The following is a 20,534-nucleotide window of genomic DNA, read 5'->3' as shown; positions in this document are numbered from 1 at the left end:
GACCTGGCACCCAGACAACTTCATTGAGCTGAAGTGGTCTGGGTGCCTAAAGTGGTCCTTTAACACATTATATGCATTTTACATGGACTGCAATAGTTCCATGAATAATTCTAGCATCTTCCAGGACCTACAGTGACCCCGTTATCGTTACGTACCAGTTCGGGGTCTTTGCGACTGGCAAGGATGTTTCCATTCTCCACGCCGTTTTGCTTGCTGGGGCTTTTTGCTCTTGGTGAGCTCTCAAGAGGAGGCGGCGGTGGCGGTGGAGGTGGAACAGCTTTCTCTTTACTCGGGGAGATTGTTTCCTCAAACCACTGCCCCAGGATGGGTTCACTGTCATCATCTGCAGAGAGGGTCGTCAGATATTTAATATATATTACAAAAGCTTTGCACGAGATAAATGCACACACAAACAGGAGATATGCAACTCACTATAAAGCCGATTGCTAAAGAGCCACTGTAACATATACACAAAAATCCTTGTGGTTCTGGATACCACAATGATTTCTGTGTGTGATCCATTTCAGTGATCCTAGTTGTAACGGACCGCCTGGCACCCCAACTGGGTGCCTCCGCCAATCACTGCTTCTTAGTAATTTCGAGCAGCATAAGCACCGCACTAGAACACCATAACCACTGTAAACCCTACAGTCGCCACAGCTTAACAGGGGTCTCGCGGTCTTTCACCACCCCTGGACCAAAGTCAGGGATCCAGCTTCCAGTTGGCAGACCTCTGCTACTCCAGAGAGTATAGCAGGGTAGCTCTTACAAGAGCTAGTGATATAGCAATCCCCAGAGTGAATATAGCCGTCCCCTCCACACAAGAGACGAGGCCTATGTTGAGGGTGAAGAGGAACGGTTTAATGGCAGCCACAACTGGCCTTATATGCAAGTCCAGATGCAAGGGGTTTTCCATGACCTAATTCCAGGGGCATTCCCCACTGGACATGAGAGGAGACTATGACACACTGTAATTACATTGGCACTCAGGTCCAGGACACTCCCACACAAAACAAGATAATCGAGTCAGGAACTGTACTAAACTCAATTATATCCAGGCACAGAAAAACATACAATATTACAAAAACCCCAAAATAACTTTAAAACACATAAAAACCCCACAAAAGTTACATCCCCTGATAGCCCAATCTGGTTGACCGAAAATCCCCGAGATCGGTTCAGGGGTTCGGAATTTTCATGGAAGTCATAATTTTGACCGAGTTTGCACATTCCTATGCCCAAAACAGTTCCATGAAATCAGTGCTAACAGTCAGTAAAGGTCGATAATCTTTTACAGGTTTCCCTGTAGGGCCCATAGTTTGTGGGCAGGAGGCTGGCAAGCGGGCTCCTCCAGGAGCTCGTGGCAAACTAACGTAGGAAGGGAACTTTGTTACACTAGTAATTATGTTTTCCCAAGCAGTATGGTTTGTAATGTATCCCAGCCCAAACAAATAGTTTTTATGTAATGTTTAGTAATGAGTTAGGAGTATCCACTCCTGTAGGGAGTAATGGACTGGAAGTCCTGGTTAGGGTAGTAACACATAGAGGAAACCCTACCTTTATTAATCCTAACGGGAAACACAAAATAGTAACAAAATGGGGAAGGGAGAGACAAGCGAGAATATGTGAAATATATGCACGCATGCACATAGGTACACAAAGCTTATATGGGGTAAATATATCTAGTGGTCTATGAAGCACTGTAATAATCCAAACCCCCTTGTATTGCAGGAATAACTGGATGAATACCTTGATTACACTATTAAACAGACAGTTGTTTTCAGGGCCTGTGTATAACATCCAGTCTTTATCTAGCAGACAGTGGCCTAGGCTTACCCTGGCTGCTGTCCTCCTCTGTGCTGCTGAAGTCATCCTCATAGTAAGTATTCGAGTCTGTGGAGGCGCTGGCATCGCTGCTCATAGAGCCCTTCCTCTGGCGTTGCAAGACGCAGGCCTACAAGAGAACAACCATTCACATTCTAGCTTAATAAACTGTTGGGGAAGTTATAATTTTACATAAGAAGATTTTCCATCAGGCCATTCATAATGCATTTATAAGATCATGTAAACAAGCCGTTTACGGTTATATTCTAAGAGAGAACTAGTGTCAAGATTCAAGGTCACAGGAACAAATGACTTGTGACAGAAAAAAAAAAAATACACGTACAGAAATCAAAGCTCAGCAAGGTTATTTGTGTAAAAAGATATATCACATGCCACGGCCCAGAAAGGATGTGCCTCACCTTGCGGTATGATGTTGATAAGATTGTGAAGAGTAGATTAGTCAGTGGAATGGAGTCAATGAGCCTCTGGATTCTCTGAATAGATGTACTCTGTGCGGTTACACTCAGCTCAGCGAGGGGCCCATCAGCATCCCAGGCCTGCTGCAGGAGGGAGAGCAGAAACAGAACTATTACCTCCTGCAAGAAAGTGAAAGGTGCACGGGGGTAATGGGCAAAAGCTGCAAACTTACCTTATGAAGCGTCTCAACCTGGAGATCTTGGAATAAAGAGGTCAGCAGCTTGATAGCATGGTTAGCCAACAACACAGATAAGACGCCAAAGCCCTGATGTCTAAAGAAATAAAATATTAAAAAAATGAACATGGTATGAGCATTTAACAATCTGCTTACAACAGATATGTCTATAATATACATACAGTGAGGAAAAAAGTATTTGATCCCCGTCTGCTCACTGACAAAGAAATGTCCTGTGTTTTCCTGGATTTTTTTTTTTGTTATTCTGTCTCACTGTTAAAATACACCTAACCATTAAAACTTTAGACTGATCATTTCTTTGTCAGTGGACAAACGTTCAAAAAAAGCAGGGGATCAAATACTTTTTTCCCCTCAGTACAATCCAGGGTCAGGAGAGAGTATTAACACTTTATTAACCACTACTATTTTAGAGGGACAATTGGAATCCTGGCCTGTGCACCCTGCAATGATAAAATGATAAAACCAGCAATATAGCGATGAGAGACAGGACTCAATATAAACAAGTCTGAACTGAGAAAGTAAAAAGCAAGGGAATCATTGACCTGTTCCCTTATAAGAGATTTTCATCCATACAATGTGTGGTATCAAGAAAATAATGGAGGTGACTAGATGGGAAGGGTGCTGGTGAGCTGGAGTAGTGAACACACAAAACCGAAGAACACAGCCAAGAATATGTCTAGAACAAAGTTAATTAAAATAAAGCGTAGGATTAAAACACGAAATTCTGGATGGCTGCTTAAATTAAAACGTACCCTTTCCCTGGGCAGAGCTTTGGTGATCCCACGCTGTCCTTGGCGCGGGTAATGTCACGGACACGAAGAGCTGCCAGTGGATCTTTCTCCTTTCCTTTATCAGCTAGCGCTGTGGGGCTGAGGTTCACAATTAAGTAGAGACTGTTTACCAAACACCAGGCGCCCAGGAGCTGGAAGTTCTGGTAATGCTGGAGGAAAGAACAAAGAATGCAAATGTCAGAGCTCTGCAGCACAGAGGCAGTAAAATCTGTCAAATGGACTGTTAAACAATCCAAACTGTATGCCAGTTATATCTTTACTCCAATGTATTCACAGTATGCTAAATATTAATTTCAAACAAATTAAGCTGTCTACACATCTTGGCTCATAGAATTTTTTTTCTTCACTACATTTACAAAATTATGTGTCCACTTTCCTAGTTTAATGGAGTGCCTTACCTCTCCGCCGGCTCGCCTGGAGCTGTTAATTGCTTGGCCAATCATTTCATAGATCTCCAGCTGAAAGAGAAGAGGACGGACATCAATCATCCTATTCAGGGCTGCTCACAGCCAGCCTCGAAATTAAGGTCTCTTTAATACTCACGCATTTCTGCACTATCGTGGCTGCATCATTCTCGTAGTCTTCCTCTTTGCAGCTGGTGGAGCCTGTTCGCACCTGCTGGGTGCTCCCCACGTGAAGGATAGCCATGCATGTGGCAACACTGACACCTTTATACAGAGAGAGATTGAGATGTACCATAGCACAGAAAACTCAGTGACAAAATAGGGCTATAACTGAATCCTGAATCCCTTCACTCAGTGTGCATCCACCCTAGCCCCTCGAGTTCCTGTTGCTCATCAATTAACTTAAATAAAAGAAACAGTATTCAGTCCCTTAACTCCATTGTTCAGTAACTTTTTTTCCTTAAACACAAAGATCATGAAATAATTAACTATTTAACTCTACTGACATGCAAAATACATTTACGCAGTTTTTTTTGACCACATATAAAATGAGATTCTGGTGATGATATTTTGCACATAATATGGCAGAGAAGTGTTTAAAGTGCAGACAGGAAACCTGCAAAGGCAAGAATCTGGACACATCGGAATCACAGTTTTAGCATTAAAAGAACACTGTACTCGCTATAACAACTTAATCTAGATGAAGTTGTTATAGTGCATACATTTTTTTACCTCTTCCTAAACAGTCCAAAAGCTCAATGGTTTATTAATTAGAAGGCTTGGAAGTGTGGCTTAAAGCCACAACTACAAACTCTCCAGGTATGAGAGCCGGGACTGCGTTTCCTTGCTCTCATACCATAACATACTGTGACGTCTTGCTCGCATACGCAGTTTCATCAATGTGTTTCATAGAGAATCATTTGTGTGCAAGGATACTCTATGAAAGTCGTAAGGGCATTGTGGCAAGCGCTTACGTTCCCCTATGAGGAGCTTTGGATTGGCCTGTTATCCTTAAGGAACGCATCCAGGATGATGTAACGCTAGCAGGAAGTTGCAGCAGCGCCAGGGGAGACTCGGTGCTGGACATATGGAGAGTTATTCAATTTTAATTTTTTTTTTTATTTACACAGGGGGAGTCTGAAATAATACAGGACATCAGTGTTAGAAATACAGATATGTATCCCTAACGCTACAGTGTTCATTTATAGTCTTCGTAACAAATTGGCTAAACCGCTAAGCTGTTCATGCAAGAAAAGCAGGGCTATCTAGAAGGATTTGGGATGGTTACCTGCATATAAACAGCTAAGGGCCAGGAGAGTGACATCTTTAAGTCGTGGTGGTGTTAGAGGTTCCATCACTGGCAGGGAGAGAGTATCCAGAGCCATCGTCACATCAATGACCAGAGAATGGAACCTAGAACATACGAGAATTACTGGATCCTGAACACAAGCGCTCAGAGCATGTTTAGTCTACCGACAGGCCGCCTTATAACAGTTATGCTGCACTTAAGCTTCATTCTACTCCTATGGATAAAATCAAAGCGGTAAACTTTAAATGGCAGCACAAAGTATTTTAGAAAAGCTGCAAACCTAGAACCATTAAGTAATAGTCACTATAATATAAAAAAAAAAAGCATACTGCCAGACCCTCCAGGTCGACACCTTATTATAAAAAACATTAAACTTGTGGATTTTTTCACTAAACCAGGAACTGAGGAGAACTGACATGCTGGAAGAGCAGTCAAGCGGAGGAATTTTTCCACATGCCAGTTCTCCCATTATGTGGTTATAAGGTAAATTATTTCATGTTGCACAGAGCAGGGTTAATATGGATTACCCTAAGACTCACCCGTTTCGTACGGCTGTGGCATCACCTACAGTAGCCGGCATTATGAAGAAAGAATTAGCAGAAACGGCATCTTGAAACCGGTTAATGTATCGCAAGAAGTAGGGAAGATTTAAACAGACTTTGAGCAGCTTTTCTGATCCGCCTGTAATACAGAAACATAAAACAAAATAAAACTATAATTTCTGAACTTCCCCATCTCTATGATGCTTGTCATTTATAAAAACTAACATTTTAAACAAATGCGATCTCTGATGGGTTTCCTCGTTTACAAGCCTCTACTTACCCAATTCTTGCAGGGTGGCTACATTCTGAGCTACAAATATGCTCCTGGTTTTGGTGGCAGTGGCCTGATCGGTCGTAGAATCGTCGCCTTCACTCTCCACCTAAAGACAAATACCTATAAGAAGGATGCTCAGATCTACCAGTCTAGGGTAGACACAACAAGACATTACTAACCTGTGTGTGGGAACTGACAGCAGAAGATGATGCCCCCCTGGGGTTGAAAACAGAGGTCAGTTGATTAAGGAAATTCATCTGCACCTCTTTCTGACGCAGTTCTGGGCTTAGTAAACTTGCAATATCTTTCTGATCCTCCACTGGAATAAACAAAGAAACTAAATATTCTTGATCAGATAAAATTTATAATCACTAAAAATTTCTTGTTGGATATTTAATTATCTCAAAGTTCTGGCCCCCCCACTCTCACGTTTACTGTTTTGCACCCTACAAAGTAACACACCTGCCCAATTACACAGTCTCACCATCCTGTCTCAGCCAGAGATCTACATATCTTTGATACACACATACATTGTCTCGAGTCCTTGCCCAGTTAGAGCCCAGCTACATGTCACACCTTCCTGTCTCAGCCAGAAGTCTGCATCTCCTTGATGCACACATACATTGCCTCCCGTGCCTGCCCAGTTAGAGCCCAATTACACAGTCTCACTATCCTGTCTCAGCCAGAGATCTACATATCTTTGATACACACATACATTGTCTCGAGTCCTTGCCCAGTTAGAGCCCAGCTACATGTCACACCTTCCTGTCTCAGTCAGAGGTCTGCATCTCCTTGATGCACACATACATTGTCTCCCGTGCCTGCCCAGTTAGAGCCCAGCTACATGTAGTCACACCTTCCTGTCTCAGCCAGAGGTCTGCATCTCCTTGATACACACATACATTGTCTCCCGTGCCTGCCCAGTTAGAGCCCAGCTACATGTAGTCACACCTTCCGGTCTCAGCCAGAGGTCTGCATCTCCTTGATGCACACATACATTGTCTCCCGTGCCTGCCCAGTTAGAGCCCAGCTACATGTAGTCACACCTTCCGGTCTCAGCCAGAGGTCTGCATCTCCTTGATGCACACATACATTGTCTCCCGTGCCTGCCCAGTTTGAGTCCTGGCACCTCACAGCTACAAGGACATCCTAGTGTAGCCATAGCCTTGCATCATCCAGCTACACAAATTCACTGTTGCCCAAATTTTCTAATCAGATGCGTTTCACACAACGTCCCATCCCAAAGCATTTAGAGCTTTGCAACGCCCAGCTGATCGAATGTTAGGCTTTCCATTCCTCTCTTACCATCAGACAGGGTCTGGACAGTCTGCGGCAGTTTTGAGGATTTCATCATTGCTGTAAAAGTAATTATCTCCGTCCGATCCAGTCGGCTGCTTCCTGTGCATAGGCCCTTAATCAAGAGAATCAGGTGCTTCTAGAGGAAGACAACAAATGCAATGGATTCAATCTGACAGAATATAAAGAAGCAGGCCATTCTGTCAATAATGGGGTAAATAGCCATCTAAGTGCATACAATCAGCGACAGCTTCTACATTACTATAGCATTCAGGAGTCATAAAACTATATATATATACATACACACACACACACACACACAGAATACAAAGTAAACAACATTTAACCCCTTAAGGACCAAACTTCTGGAATAAAAGGGAATCATGACATGTCACACATGTCATGTGTCCTTAAGGGGTTAAAGGAGCACTCGGCACCATAATCACCAAAGCCTGCTAGTTGACATGCTCAGCCAATAAGTGCCATCTAAATACAGGTAGAAATGATAAAAATTCTCCAATGCTGAAGGAAACCTCCACATTGATGATAAAGTAAGGAGCCAGCATGCAGGCACCCAGGAGACTGACTGTATAACGCCTAAAACCATACAACTGCTAGTTGCATAGGTCATGTTGCTCCCCTGACAGCCTTATTTTCGAGTACATGAATATTGTAGGAATATAGAGTGAGCAGGGAGTTAATAGTGCTTTCAACATGTACAGCAGGCTATATTTACATTTTTTCGTGACGGGAACGGTTGCTAAAAGCAGTAAACACAGAACTTGACAGGTAGAATATTTGTTACTTATTTTTGCAGATTTGATTTTTAAAAAATAACGCTAGCATGCTTTTAATACTACAAAGAACCAATAAAGAAAAGAACAGATCTACAATGTGGTCAAAGGCAAATCGGGAATACACATGTATTTCAAACAAATGATCCAAAACTCAGGTGTATCTAGGCAGGAATGGGGTCACTCCAAGTAGTATTCCAAAGGAAAAGTGTCTGGACACTCAGTTGTTCCAGTGAGTAGACTTTATTTCTTGGGCAAAGTAAAATTTTTGCTCTTACAATGAGCCTTTCAAAGCCATTGCACAACTGAGTGTGCACGAACATTTTTTCTATTTATCTGTAATGTGGTGTCACTAACCTGTGATACAGCACACGCCTCATCAGGACTCTCCAAACGCAGCAGAGAAAATTCAAGCAGGACTTTGCAGGCAGCAGCTACAGACTGCAGCTGGTTCCTGGGAACTGAGACAAAGAATTGTTAGCGATGGGCTAGTGAAAGGCAGGGAAATCTGTATCCAGACACAAATGGTTACCTGCACAAAGGTATTCATGTTACCTCATGTAAAATATGCAATCTACGTGACATAGTTAAAAGGTAAACAACCCACTGCTCTTTATTGAACTACAAAGCAAAACAATACTGGGCACTATGGATCTATCCGGGTCTGTTTGCACCTTTAGAGTATTGCTGTTAAATCTGATTGTGTTGGCTTCACGAGGGATTTTATTCTTGATTTTTATAGATATAATATAGAATACAGCAGAAAACAAACGGCTCTGCTTCAGGCGTTGAAATACAAAAACGAGTGCCACTTACTCTGGCTGCAAACTGTGGTGATGTAGTGAGTGGACAGTGCCACGAACGAGGAGTAAAATGGTTCATACTGTTTGTCATGGAGCAGAATTTCAGATTCACTGCAAAGACACAGTAAACAGATTGATTCAATAACATATTAGAAAAATAAAAGGACCTTGACTCTTATGTTAAATAGATGACAAGTCAATATTAAGCTCAGAAACATTTGAATAATAATTGAATTTATGTTCTATCAGGTTTTCAGAACATCCTGTTGCGCAGGATCCTGTTCCAGCGGATAACGATGACGAGTATTGTGGGGTTTCAGTAAAAATTCACATACTAAGCATATTATAAGGGTTAAAGGGACACTATAGTCACCTGAACAACGTCAGCTTAATGAGGTTGTTCAAGTGAGAACTATAGCTCCCTGCAGCCTCTCTGAGAAAATACAGTGTTTACATTGAAAGCTAGGAACACCTCCAGTTGCAGTCACTCACAGTGAACCAGAGGGACTTTGGAGTTGATGGAGGCATAATATGCCTCCATCCACTCAGATCTGCTGTCAGCAGAGCACAGGGCAGCACTGTGCACAGCATCCTATGATTCAGTATCTCCTCCCTCTGCATGCAGACACTGAACTTTCCTCATAGAGATTCATTGATTCAATTCATCTCTATGAGGAGATGCTGATTGGCCAGGGCTGTGTTTGAATCTTGCTGGCTCTGCCCCTGATCTGCCTCTTTGTCAGTCTCAGCCAATCCTATGAGGAAGCACTGTGATTGGATCAGGCTACCACGTCAGCAGACTGCTTGTTTTTCTGAGTCTAACAGCATGCAGAGTTACAGATTCAGGCTTGAATACAGTACTATATTTATGGAGGCATGAGAGGCCCAGGGGGGCTAGATGGTGGTGTTAACACTATAGAGTCAGGAATACATGTTTGTGGTCCTGACCCTATATTGATCCTTTCATTTTAACCAGTAATGGCCTCCAAGAAAGTAATCTACTATATGCAAGAGTACAGCTGCTACAGAAGTGATACCCCAATTCTTGCTTCCTGTTTCATAAACACACTGATCTATTTCAATGCCGCGCATGCGCATTAGCGCTCCCCATAGGAACGCATTGAAAAAGATTTTCAATGCTTTCCTATGGGGAATCGAGCGACGCTGGAGGTCCCCACATAGCGTGAGGACGTCCAGCAACGCTCTAGCAAAGAAAATATTTGCTATGAGTCAGGAAGTGCCCTCTAGTGGCTGTCCAGTAGACAGCCACTAGAGGTGGAATTAACCCTGCAATGTAATTATTGCAGTTTATAAAAAACTGCAATAATTACACTTGGAGGGTTAAGAGTAGTGGGAGTTGGCACCCAGACCACTCCAATGGGCAGAAGTGGTCTGGGTGCCTGGAGTGTCCCTTTAACATCGCAGGACTACTACTACTGGCGGTCTTCCTATTTAAAACGCCCTACCAGGCACTATGGAAAAGGCCCCTTCCCCTCCTCCCCTCCACCCGATAGAAATAAAAAAATAAAAATGAATATTTACCTGGAACCCGGCACCGACTTCAGCGCCCCTTCCGATATCACAGGGGCAGCACTCGGTCCAATCCCAGACTTCTCATAGAAAAGCCTGTGGTTGGACCAATTTACCATGTATGCACTCTGGACAGGGCAAGAGGAGGAGTGAGTGAGGTGGCAGTGCCCAAATGAAGGGCGGGTGGGAAGTGAGAATAGCTTCCCCTTGTGGGCAGAACTAAGATTTTCACGTCTCTTAGCAGCGCGCTGTGCACGCTGACGATAGACTTATTCTATTTGTTTACGCGTGTCGAGGGTGCTACATTCTAAAATAACGCAGTATGTGCAATGTTTCAAGCTGAAACATTATACATACATATCTTTACCACCAAGGCCACTGCAGGTCACAGATGTGGTCATGTTGGTTGGAGTAACCCTTTACACTCATTTTTCACACTTCTCAAATACACATTTGTTAAAAACAGGGATAAAGCAGGGAAGTGACAGGTCCTCTTTAACCCTTTAAGGACCAAACTTCTGGAATAAAAGGGAATCATGACATGTCACACGTCATGTGTCCTTAAGGGGTTAAAGAGCATAAATCTATACACTGTGCTAGCAGATGTTTACATATTTCTAATCAACATTAAAGACCCTTCCACACTCAACCAGTCTACATCATAACAGTTATACTTAGAAAGAAGTGAATTGGAGAACCCTCCTACAGGTGGGGCTCCTGCTCCTTTTCCCCACTGTACGTGCTGTGAGTATTCCCTTGTCAAATGCTTTTTACTCTCTGCTATGGTAATATAGAAAGATGACCCACTCCGTTCTGACACCGATATGCTGATAATGACGGAAGGACGTCAGTATTATAAAGTAGCTGTGCTGGCAAAGGGAAGGTATTCCCAAGCGCGGCTATTCCGTGTTAGACGAGCAGAGCAGAGGGGAGTAGGTGTTACTCTGGAGTGGAGCAGAGTAGAATCTTTATTGCCAATGATATATCAGTTGCTTAATCTGACATAGAGCTTAAAGGGAACCTGGCATTAGTGTCACTTTAAAGGCTCAGTTTAAGTATCTTAACCACAACATGCCAGCGGGCACGGCATACCAGTGCTGGGCAAAAATGGACAAAATTGACATTACTAAGGCGAATGTGGAACTTTTTAAATTAGCAACGGCTGAGCAGGTAGCCAGCACGCTTGCGCAATGGAGACCACTGATCTTGTGCAAACTGCTCAAAAATTGTTTTATTAGAATTGGAGGGCAGCACCATAACTACTGCAACAGCATGCAGTAATTAGGCTGGCCCTTTGTTTGCCGAGTGCATGAGTAAGTGCCAGACACACACTCAATATTCGGTAATTATACATATTCATCTTGAAAGGTTTTACAACCAGTAGCTGAACTGAGCATGCCTTATTGTTATCACTAGAATTAAGGTGACACTTTCATGTACAAGTTTTTCATGAACATAAAATCTTAAAATATTAATCTACTGCAGATTTCACAAGTGGGAAACCTGAGGTTCTGTATAAAGAGCAACACTAAGGCATCTCTCTAGAAGGGGATAAACCAGAAAGAACAGTGCATAGGTATCTGTTCCAATATTAATGGATATTAAAGTATGCACCTTGTTTAGTTATCGGATTGTTCATTTTGATTTGTGGATTTTATTTTGTATATCAATATAAATAGTTTTATGTATGGTGACTAATTGATCTCGGATATCTTGCTTCCTATGTGATCACTGAGGATTCTCTGTGACTATTCACCAATGTGTGGAGACTGATCGGACGGTGAAACGCCTTTGCGTTCCAGGCACTCATTACCTACGTCATCACCCAAGGCAGATCTGGCGTTCTGGAAACATGGATAGAGCAAATTGAAGAATCTTAAACATATGAGTGGAAACGAAAGGATTGGCTGGGAATGAATTGCCATATGAGAGAGGGATATTTAAAAGACGATTCCAGTTTCCACAGACTACAGCACTTAAATTAATGCACTACTTAGCACTTTTAATACTTCTGATGAAGTCTAAAGTAATTAGACAAAACGCATAGAGAGTGTTTTTTTTTGTGATTATTGTTTTATATGCTGCCATTTCTGCCTACGGTACCTGTGAGGATTCCTATATCCTACATCATTAAGAACAGGACTGGAGACTACAGGATTGTACTGAAAGGGCTTTTAACCGACCTATACTTTGTAAGTGTAACCATTAAAGCGTGTTTAAACGTCATATTAGTGTTGCACGATGTTCTTTTATATTCTCTTTACATTAATTATTGGATATCTGTACATTGCCGAATCTGGTGGAATCTACATACCATCGACGAGCCTGAATTTTCTGCAACTCTGTGAGTGCAACCTTAAATTCGGTTGTTTTTAGAAAACATTCCGACCCTATGGGTTTCTTTTTCCGTTTTATGTTCTTAGGTATATCCTGTTTGCCAATATTAATGTGTTTTATGTATAACTGAGGTCAGCATCAAGTACGTTTTAAAACTTTTCAGCTTTTAAAACTTGACAATGCGATTCAACAAACAAACCAAAAAGGGAAGTACTGTGGAATGTGAAGAATACTCCATACAGTACATTCGTTGGACACCAAAAGCCATAAAATCATAATATAATGTTTTGCAAGCCAGATGACTGGCCCTCAGGGCTACAGGCCGTACAGAACACAATTTCAGTAAATGGGAAGTTCGAGACATTTCTGATGAATTGTAAAAATCACAAACAGCCGCATCACACATAACAAGCGTCCTTCAAACTCTTCACCTTCATTCCCAGAGCAGGGAGTAACAAAACCTACCGCAGAGTACAGGTCTCCTCCTAAAAGCTTCCTGTTTTAGTCCTTATTTTGTTTTTCGAGCTTAAAGAAGTATATTACAAATAGTAATATAGTAAAAATGAAATGAAAATTGTGTCAAATACATAATAGAAATGAAAATGTTAGGGCAACGTTCCACTATCTATTCCCCACAATTACCAGTTTAATTAACAAATCTCAAAATTTAGTAACAGATAGAATAAAGTCTTCTTGGAACTTGCAATAAATGGTAAAATCCAGCATTCTGTGTAGGACAAGGTAACAATGAGCTCTAAGGATCCAGGTCCTCCGGCTGTGAATTGAAAATAAATGTGCAAGGACGAGTGGACTATTTTAGGAACATGACTAAGAGCCTAGGCCTGGGATATTTTAACCATCACTTCTGATCATAATGTTTTACTTGATAGATTTTCTTTGCATAGAACTGCCTGCCTGTTGGGGTTGATTCTCCTGTAAATTGAATACTGATACTGGATGTGTAGGGCCAGAAACCTGCTGCCACAGGGACCACCAACAGGGGAGGGCGAGTAGTTTGCACAGAGAGAAAATCCAAAATATCTGTTAAACAAACGTGTTACTAATGCAAACTATGGTAGGTTAGTGCAATAAAGAACTCTTTGCCCTGTGTTGTGAGGGGACACTTCTGGGGTGACAGGGGCCCCAATAACATCACTTAGAGTACCAGGGATCCCAGTGACTGAGCTCCCAGTGCTTTAGGGCACTAAGAGCCAGCTTTCCGGGGGCGCCGGCGACAGCTCTACCAGGGCGCCCTTGGGCACCGACGACAGCTCACAGGGTGCTAGAGGCACCATGAACAGGCAATGAAGATTAGGGGTGCCACAGGGACTGAATGCTATGAGCGGTCGGGTTCCCCAGAATGTGCCAGACCACGGTGACAGCCTGCGAGGGTTACAGGTTCCCCCGGTGACAGCCGACGAGGGTTACAAGTTCCCACGGTGACGATGTGAGTGTGACGGTGGGGGGAACCCAGGGTGGTGTCGGCGGGGGGCTCAGGGTGGTGTCGGTGGGGGGGGCCCCTGGTGGTGACAGTGGGGGGGGGGGGGCAGGTGGTGACAGTGGGGGGCAGGTGGTGACAGTGGGGGGGGGGCCCGGGTGGTGACAGGTGGGGGGGGCCCGGGTGGTGACAGGTGGGGGGGGGCCCGGGTGGTGACAGGTGGGGGGGGGCCCGGGTGGTGACAGGTGGGGGGGGGCCGGGTGGTGACAGGTGGGGGGGGCCCGGGTGGTGACAGGTGGGGGGGGCCCGGGTGGTGACAGGTGGGGGGGGCCCGGTGGTGACAGGTGGGGGGGGCCCGGTGGTGACAGTGGGAAGGGTGGACCCCAGGTGGTGACAGTGGTGGGGGGGGTGGTGACAGTAGAGGGGGGGCCCGGGTGGTGACAGTGGGAAAGGGGGGCCCCCAGGTGGTGACAGTGGGGGAGGGGGGCCGGGTGGTGACAGGTGGGGGGGGGGCGGGTGGTGACAGGTGGGGGGGGGGGGGCGGGTGGTGACAGGTGGGGGGGCCCGGGTGATGACAGGTGGGGGGGGCGCCCGGGTGGTGACAGGTGGGGGGGGCGCCCGGGTGGTGACAGTGGTGGGGGGGTGGTGACAGTAGGGGGGGGGGGGGCCCGGGTGGTGACAGTGGGAAGGGGGGGGCCAGGTGGTGACAGTGGTGGGGGGGGTGGTGACAGTAGGGGGGGGCCCGGGTGGTGACAGTGGGAAGGGGGGGGGGAGTGATGACATGGGGGGGGGGCCCGGGTGGTGACAGTGGGAAGGGGGGGGGGGGAGTGGTGACAGTGGGAAGGGGGGGGGGGAGTGGTGACATAGGGGGGGGGGGGGGCCCGGGTGGTGACAGTGGGAAGGGGGGGGGGGCCCAAGGTGGTGACAGTGGGGGGCCCCGGGTTGTGTCAGTGGGGCCCCCGGATGTGACAGGCCGCAGTGACACAGCAAGCTCCCGCTCTCCCCCCGGGGGTCTCACCTCTCTATGACGGAGCCCACCAGCTGCGGCAGCTCCTTCATGTCAAAGGCCGAGTACGAGGCGGACAGGAGCGGCCTAACCGCCACCTCCCAGCCCGGCCCGGCGGGGCCCACAGTAGACGCCATCATCCTCTCAGTGACTGAGCTGCACCGGAAGTGACTGTCTGCTTTACCATAGTCCGGAGCAACGTCACTGCGTCCCTGACAGCGCTCGGCCGCGATGTTGGGCGGGGCGGAAGTTAGGGCGCCATATTGGTAGAGGATCTCTGGGGTTTAGAAACATAATGAACCCCCAAATATTGTACTAGGACAACGGGGATGAGGGGGTTCTGACCTACTAACAATAGATTGAACTAAAATGTAATTTATAACAATATTTCTTATAAACACATTTATTGTAGTTTAAAGACACATTACTGGGAGTATTATTTCTGTGGAGCTCTGTTATACACTCAGACACATTACTGGGAGTATTATTGCTATGGAGCTCTGTTATACACACAGACACATTACTGGGAGTATTATTGCTGTGGAACTCTGTTATACACTCAGACACATTACTGGGAGTATTATTGCTGTGGAGCTCTGTTATACACTCAGACACATTACTGGGAGTATTATTACTGTGGAGCTCTGTTATACACTCAGACACATTACTGGGAGTATTATTGATGTGGAGCTCTGTTATACACTCAGACACATTACTGGGAGTATTATTACTGTGGAACTCTGTTATACACTCAGACACATTACTGGGAGTATTATTGCTGTGGAACTCTGTTATACACTCAGACACATTACTGGGAGTATTATTGATGTGGAGCTCTGTTATACACTCAGACACATTACTGGGAGTATTATTACTGTGGAGCTCTGTTATACACTCAGACACATTACTGGGAGTATTATTGATGTGGAGCTCTGTTATACACTCAGACACATTACTGGGAGTATTATTACTGTGGAACTCTGTTATACACTCAGACACATTACTGGGAGTATTATTGCTGTGGAACTCTGTTATACACTCAGACACATTACTGGGAGTATTATTGTGGTGGAGCTCTGTTATACACACAGACACATTACTGGGAGTATTATTGCTGTGGAGCTCTGTTATACACTCTGACACATTACTGGGAGTATTATTGCTGTGGAGCTCTGTTATACACTCAGACACATTACTGGGAGTATTATTGCTGTGGAGCTCTGTTATACACTCAGACACATTACTGGGAGTATTATTGCTGTGGGGCTCTGTTATACACTCAGACACATTACTGGGAGTATTATTGCTGTGGAGCTCTGTTATACACTCAGACACATTACTGGGAGTATTATTGCTGTGGAGCTCTGTTATACGCCCAGACACATTGCTGGGAGTATTATTGCTGTGGGGCTCTGTTATACATTCAGACACATTACTATGAGTATTATTGCTGTGGAGCTCTGTTATACAGACATTACTGGGAGCATTATTATTGTGGAGCGCTCTTATACACTCAGACACATTACTGGGAGTATTATTGCTGTGGAGTTTTGTTATAGACTCAGACACATTACTGGGAGTATTATTGCTGGGGAGCTCTGTTCTACGCTCAGACACAGTACTGGAGTATTATTGCTGTGGAGCTCTGTTATACACTCAGACACATTACTGGGAGTATTATTGCTGTGGAGCTCTGTTCTGCGCTCAGACACAGTACTGGAGTATTATTGCTGTGGAGCTCTGTTATACGCTCAGACACATTACTGGGAGTATTATTGCTGTGGAGCTCTGTTATACGCTCAGACACATTACTAAGAGTATTATTGCTGTGGGGCTCTGTGTACCCCATTACTAGGATCTTGCGACACAGAGTAGCCACATCACTGGTGTCCAGGGGTACAGTGTCTTGACTTGACATTACTTCATTGTAGGGGTTTTGGACGTGTAGCCACTTTACCGGGCTCTTGAGGTACAGAACGCCCACCTTTTCATTACAGTTTGCCCACATCATCATCAGTGTCTTGGTGTACAGTGTAACCATATTATCAGGATCTTGGTGTTCATTGTGACGATAATATCAGGATCTTGGTGTACAGTGTGTGTGTGACAAACTCCCCTTTCCAAGTGAGTTTGCCACAAACTCCTGGAGGAGCCTGCTTGCCAGCCTCCTGCCCAAAGACTATGGATTTTGTAAAATATGGTGTAAAAGTCTCTGTGTATTTGGGCTATATGGTTCGGGAACCGAACAGCCGCACGAACCAGAGACCACACTGGAGCTTGTTAAGCCTAATTGATACTTTGTAGAAATTTCCACTGCAGTGTTCTAAGTGTTCGTCTGGGTGGCCACAATTCCAATGGACGACCATGAGGTGGCGACCATCTTGTTCACATGAACACAGGCAGCAGTGTTTGGTAGTTGAGTACATGGAACTATTTTCGGACCCTGAAACTCCCGAACACCGCCGGACTTCCATGATTACCTGGGTTCGGTTCTACAACATTTAGGAAAGCGCTGTTCGGTGGAACAAGAGTAACAAGCTCCAGGGTAAGACTATTCACTGTTCGGTAGTTTGTTCGGTTTTTAAACTACCGAACTAGACCGACTGCAAGCCCTGATTCTCTGGAACTGTTTTGGGCATGGGACCATGCCTGCGGTTGGTCAAATTATGACTTCAAAGAAATTCCCGAACCCCTGAACTGATCTAGGTGATTTTTGGATATGTTGGTCACCCAGATTGGGGCTATCAGTGATGTTACTTTTGTGGGGTATTATGTATTTTTAAGGTACTTTTGGGGTGTTTGGGAATAGAGAAAATTTATGACAAACTTACCGTAATTTTCTTTTCCTGGCTATTTCTCATGGCAGCATCACTAATAGGTAGCTCCTCCCTTAGCAGTCACAGGACAGGAATTAATTAGATTAATTAATTAGACTGATAGGTATAAAGAGTCCCTCCTCCCCCTACACTTCAGTCCAATTATAAAGCTGAAAAAATAAAAGAATGGGCAGGAACCCTGATGCTGCCATGAGAAATAGCCAGGAAAAGATAATTACGATAAGTTTGTCATAAATTTTCTCTATTCCTGGCTAATCATGGCAGCATCACTTATGGGTAATACCCAAGCTCACAGAATTATAGGGTGGGAAAAATAAACCGAGAAAAAGACACTAAACAGACTCTATGCTGCAAAGAAATTTAATATCAGTGGGACAAAGAAACTGTAGACAGAACTCTCTTCCCAAAGGAGGTGGAAGGAGAGTCCACATCCAGTTTGTAGTGTTTTAGGAACGTCAACGGGGAAGACCAGGTGGCTGCCCTGCAAATATCATCGTATGGAACCTCTGCCCAATTAGCCCATGAAGTTGACAATGCTCAGGTAGAATGAGTTCATATCTGCATTGGAGGAGATTGACCTTTAGAGATATACACTTTCCTGATCACCAGCGAAATCCAACGTTTCAATGTAGATAAAGATGGCTATACATCGTGCCAGTCTTATAACCATCACCTGTACAGCTCAAAGGAACACTCCTGGCACCATAACCACCACTGTGCTGTAGTGATTATGGTGTAAGGAGTGCCCTGCTTCCCCCTCAATGTAAGCAGTCAAACCATTTATTAACAGTTTGCCTTTTTACCGTCCACCAAGCACCAATTATTGCCTCTAGGAAACCCAGGGGCTTTCTGCTCTGAGCTAAGCATGGCAGTGCAGGGCTTAACTCATTGGCTGAGAGTGATCAGCTGTTCCCTAGCATGTGACCACACAACAGAACTTGTGGGATGGGTAACAGCACCCGTGGATAGGCTGGGGCAGCCATGCCTCACCATTCCTTTCACTTCATGGAGTCTTGCAGCAAGGAAGCAAACGCCAGGTGAGTCAGAAATGTGATCTGTGAACATGCTGATAACCTACTACAGTTATACCTATCTGGATGCCATCCTTACAGTTTGTGGACAAGTTTATTTTAAACAGACTATACAGACTTAAAAGATAGCCATTTAAAATCCACATTTTGTGGCTATATTTTTTTTAACTTTGCTTCTACCTACATTTTAGTGGCTCTTTAAAAGTCATGATAGTTTTATAAATATAGGATATCTATTGAAAATCAATAGGAGTTTGCAGGACTCTGTGGAGATGGTTGCAATATAATTACCATAAATAACAAAATAACCAAATGGTATAACAAATGTATCAGCTATTTGTATCTATTCTTCCCATATGAGGGCAAGAAGGATGAAAAAAATCAGCTGAAAATAAATAATCTAGTAAAGGTTCCACAATATATGTTGACCAGTACACTTGAAGATGAATAAATTAGGGGAAAATTGCATGTAATCCCACTGTAGTAGAAAACGGATTTCGTCAATTATACTGTGCAGCCGACAGATTGGTTAAAAATATGCACGATTTTATTTAACAACAATTAACTGTCAAAGACTCACACATAAAATATAAAAGACATTAAAAGTTCATAGGAGTTCCCAAATATGGAGAGCAACTGCTGTCTGGTTAAAGTTACGAGTGTCCAAAGAGATGTAAAAATCTTTTCTCACCGGCCGGATGAAGTCAGATGTGGACCTCCTCGTGTTTATGGACAAACTTGCTGGCAGCCGCGTGCGTTCCACTGCGGCTCCGGTTTGCGTTCCAGCTTGCTCTCCTGGGACTCAGAGTAGAATGCCGCCTTACGCGTTTCGTGATCCAGAGATCACTTCATCAGAGGATCCTCTGATGAAGTGATCTCTGGATCACGAAACGCGTAAGGCGGCATTCTACTCTGAGTCCCAGGAGAGCAAGCTGGAACGCAAACCGGAGCCGCAGTGGAACGCACGCGGCTGCCAGCAAGTTTGTCCATAAACACGAGGAGGTCCACATCTGACTTCATCCGGCCGGTGAGAAAATATTTTTACATCTCTTTGGACACTCGTAACTTTAACCAGACAGCAGTTGCTCTCCATATTTGGGAACTCCTATGAACTTTTAATGTCTTTTATATTTTATGTGTGAGTCTTTGACAGTTAATTGTTGTTAAATAAAATCGTGCATATTTTTAACCAATCTGTCGGCTGCACAGTATAATTGACGAAATCCGTTTTCTACTACAGTGGGATTACATGCAATTTTTCCCTAATTTATTCATCTTCAAGTGTACTGGTCAACATATATTGTGGAACCTTTACTAGATTATTTATTTTCAGCTGATTTTTTTCATCCTTCTTGCCCTCATATGGGAAGAATAGATACAAATAGCTGATACATTTGTTATACCATTTGGTTATTTTGTTATTTATGGTAATTATATTGCAACCATCTCCACAGAGTCCTGCAAACTCCTATTGATTTTCAATAGATATCCTATATTTATACTCTCCAACCGTAGGTGGCGGTTATTTCTGCAGTGACACAGTGGTTATGGTATACATATCTGGTCTCATTATCTAAACTTGAGAAGTTATTCACCAGTGGATACTGGCGTTTATCTATTAAGTTGCTTTTTAAATATGATAGTT

At 44.1% G+C, this 20,534-nt stretch overlaps 1 protein-coding gene across 15 annotated transcripts in view; it reads right to left on the bottom strand.

Moving 5' to 3' along the window:
* Positions 1 to 15,172, bottom strand: part of UBR4 (ubiquitin protein ligase E3 component n-recognin 4) — an 82,519-nt gene extending 67,347 nt beyond the window's left edge. For all 15 annotated transcript variants that reach the window (XM_063437055.1, XM_063437059.1, XM_063437060.1 and 12 more), the window contains exons 1-15: positions 15,034 to 15,172; positions 8,724 to 8,821; positions 8,265 to 8,368; positions 7,123 to 7,252; positions 5,997 to 6,136; positions 5,824 to 5,923; positions 5,541 to 5,682; positions 4,981 to 5,105; positions 3,832 to 3,956; positions 3,687 to 3,746; positions 3,250 to 3,437; positions 2,474 to 2,573; positions 2,244 to 2,384; positions 1,837 to 1,954; positions 156 to 343 (exon numbers count right to left, since the gene is read on the bottom strand). In XM_063437055.1, coding sequence (XP_063293125.1) covers positions 156 to 343; positions 1,837 to 1,954; positions 2,244 to 2,384; positions 2,474 to 2,573; positions 3,250 to 3,437; positions 3,687 to 3,746; positions 3,832 to 3,956; positions 4,981 to 5,105; positions 5,541 to 5,682; positions 5,824 to 5,923; positions 5,997 to 6,136; positions 7,123 to 7,252; positions 8,265 to 8,368; positions 8,724 to 8,821; positions 15,034 to 15,161 — 1,887 coding nt within the window. In that variant the 5' untranslated portion in view covers positions 15,162 to 15,172. The remainder of the gene's footprint in view (positions 1 to 155; positions 344 to 1,836; positions 1,955 to 2,243; positions 2,385 to 2,473; positions 2,574 to 3,249; positions 3,438 to 3,686; positions 3,747 to 3,831; positions 3,957 to 4,980; positions 5,106 to 5,540; positions 5,683 to 5,823; positions 5,924 to 5,996; positions 6,137 to 7,122; positions 7,253 to 8,264; positions 8,369 to 8,723; positions 8,822 to 15,033) is intronic.
* Between the last annotated feature and the right edge of the window lie 5,362 nt (positions 15,173 to 20,534).

Source organism: Pelobates fuscus, chromosome 11 (genome assembly GCF_036172605.1).
Source record: "Pelobates fuscus isolate aPelFus1 chromosome 11, aPelFus1.pri, whole genome shotgun sequence".
In the NCBI taxonomy this organism is placed as follows: Eukaryota; Metazoa; Chordata; class Amphibia; order Anura; family Pelobatidae; genus Pelobates; species Pelobates fuscus.
This window is presented reverse-complemented; position numbering and strand designations above follow the sequence as displayed.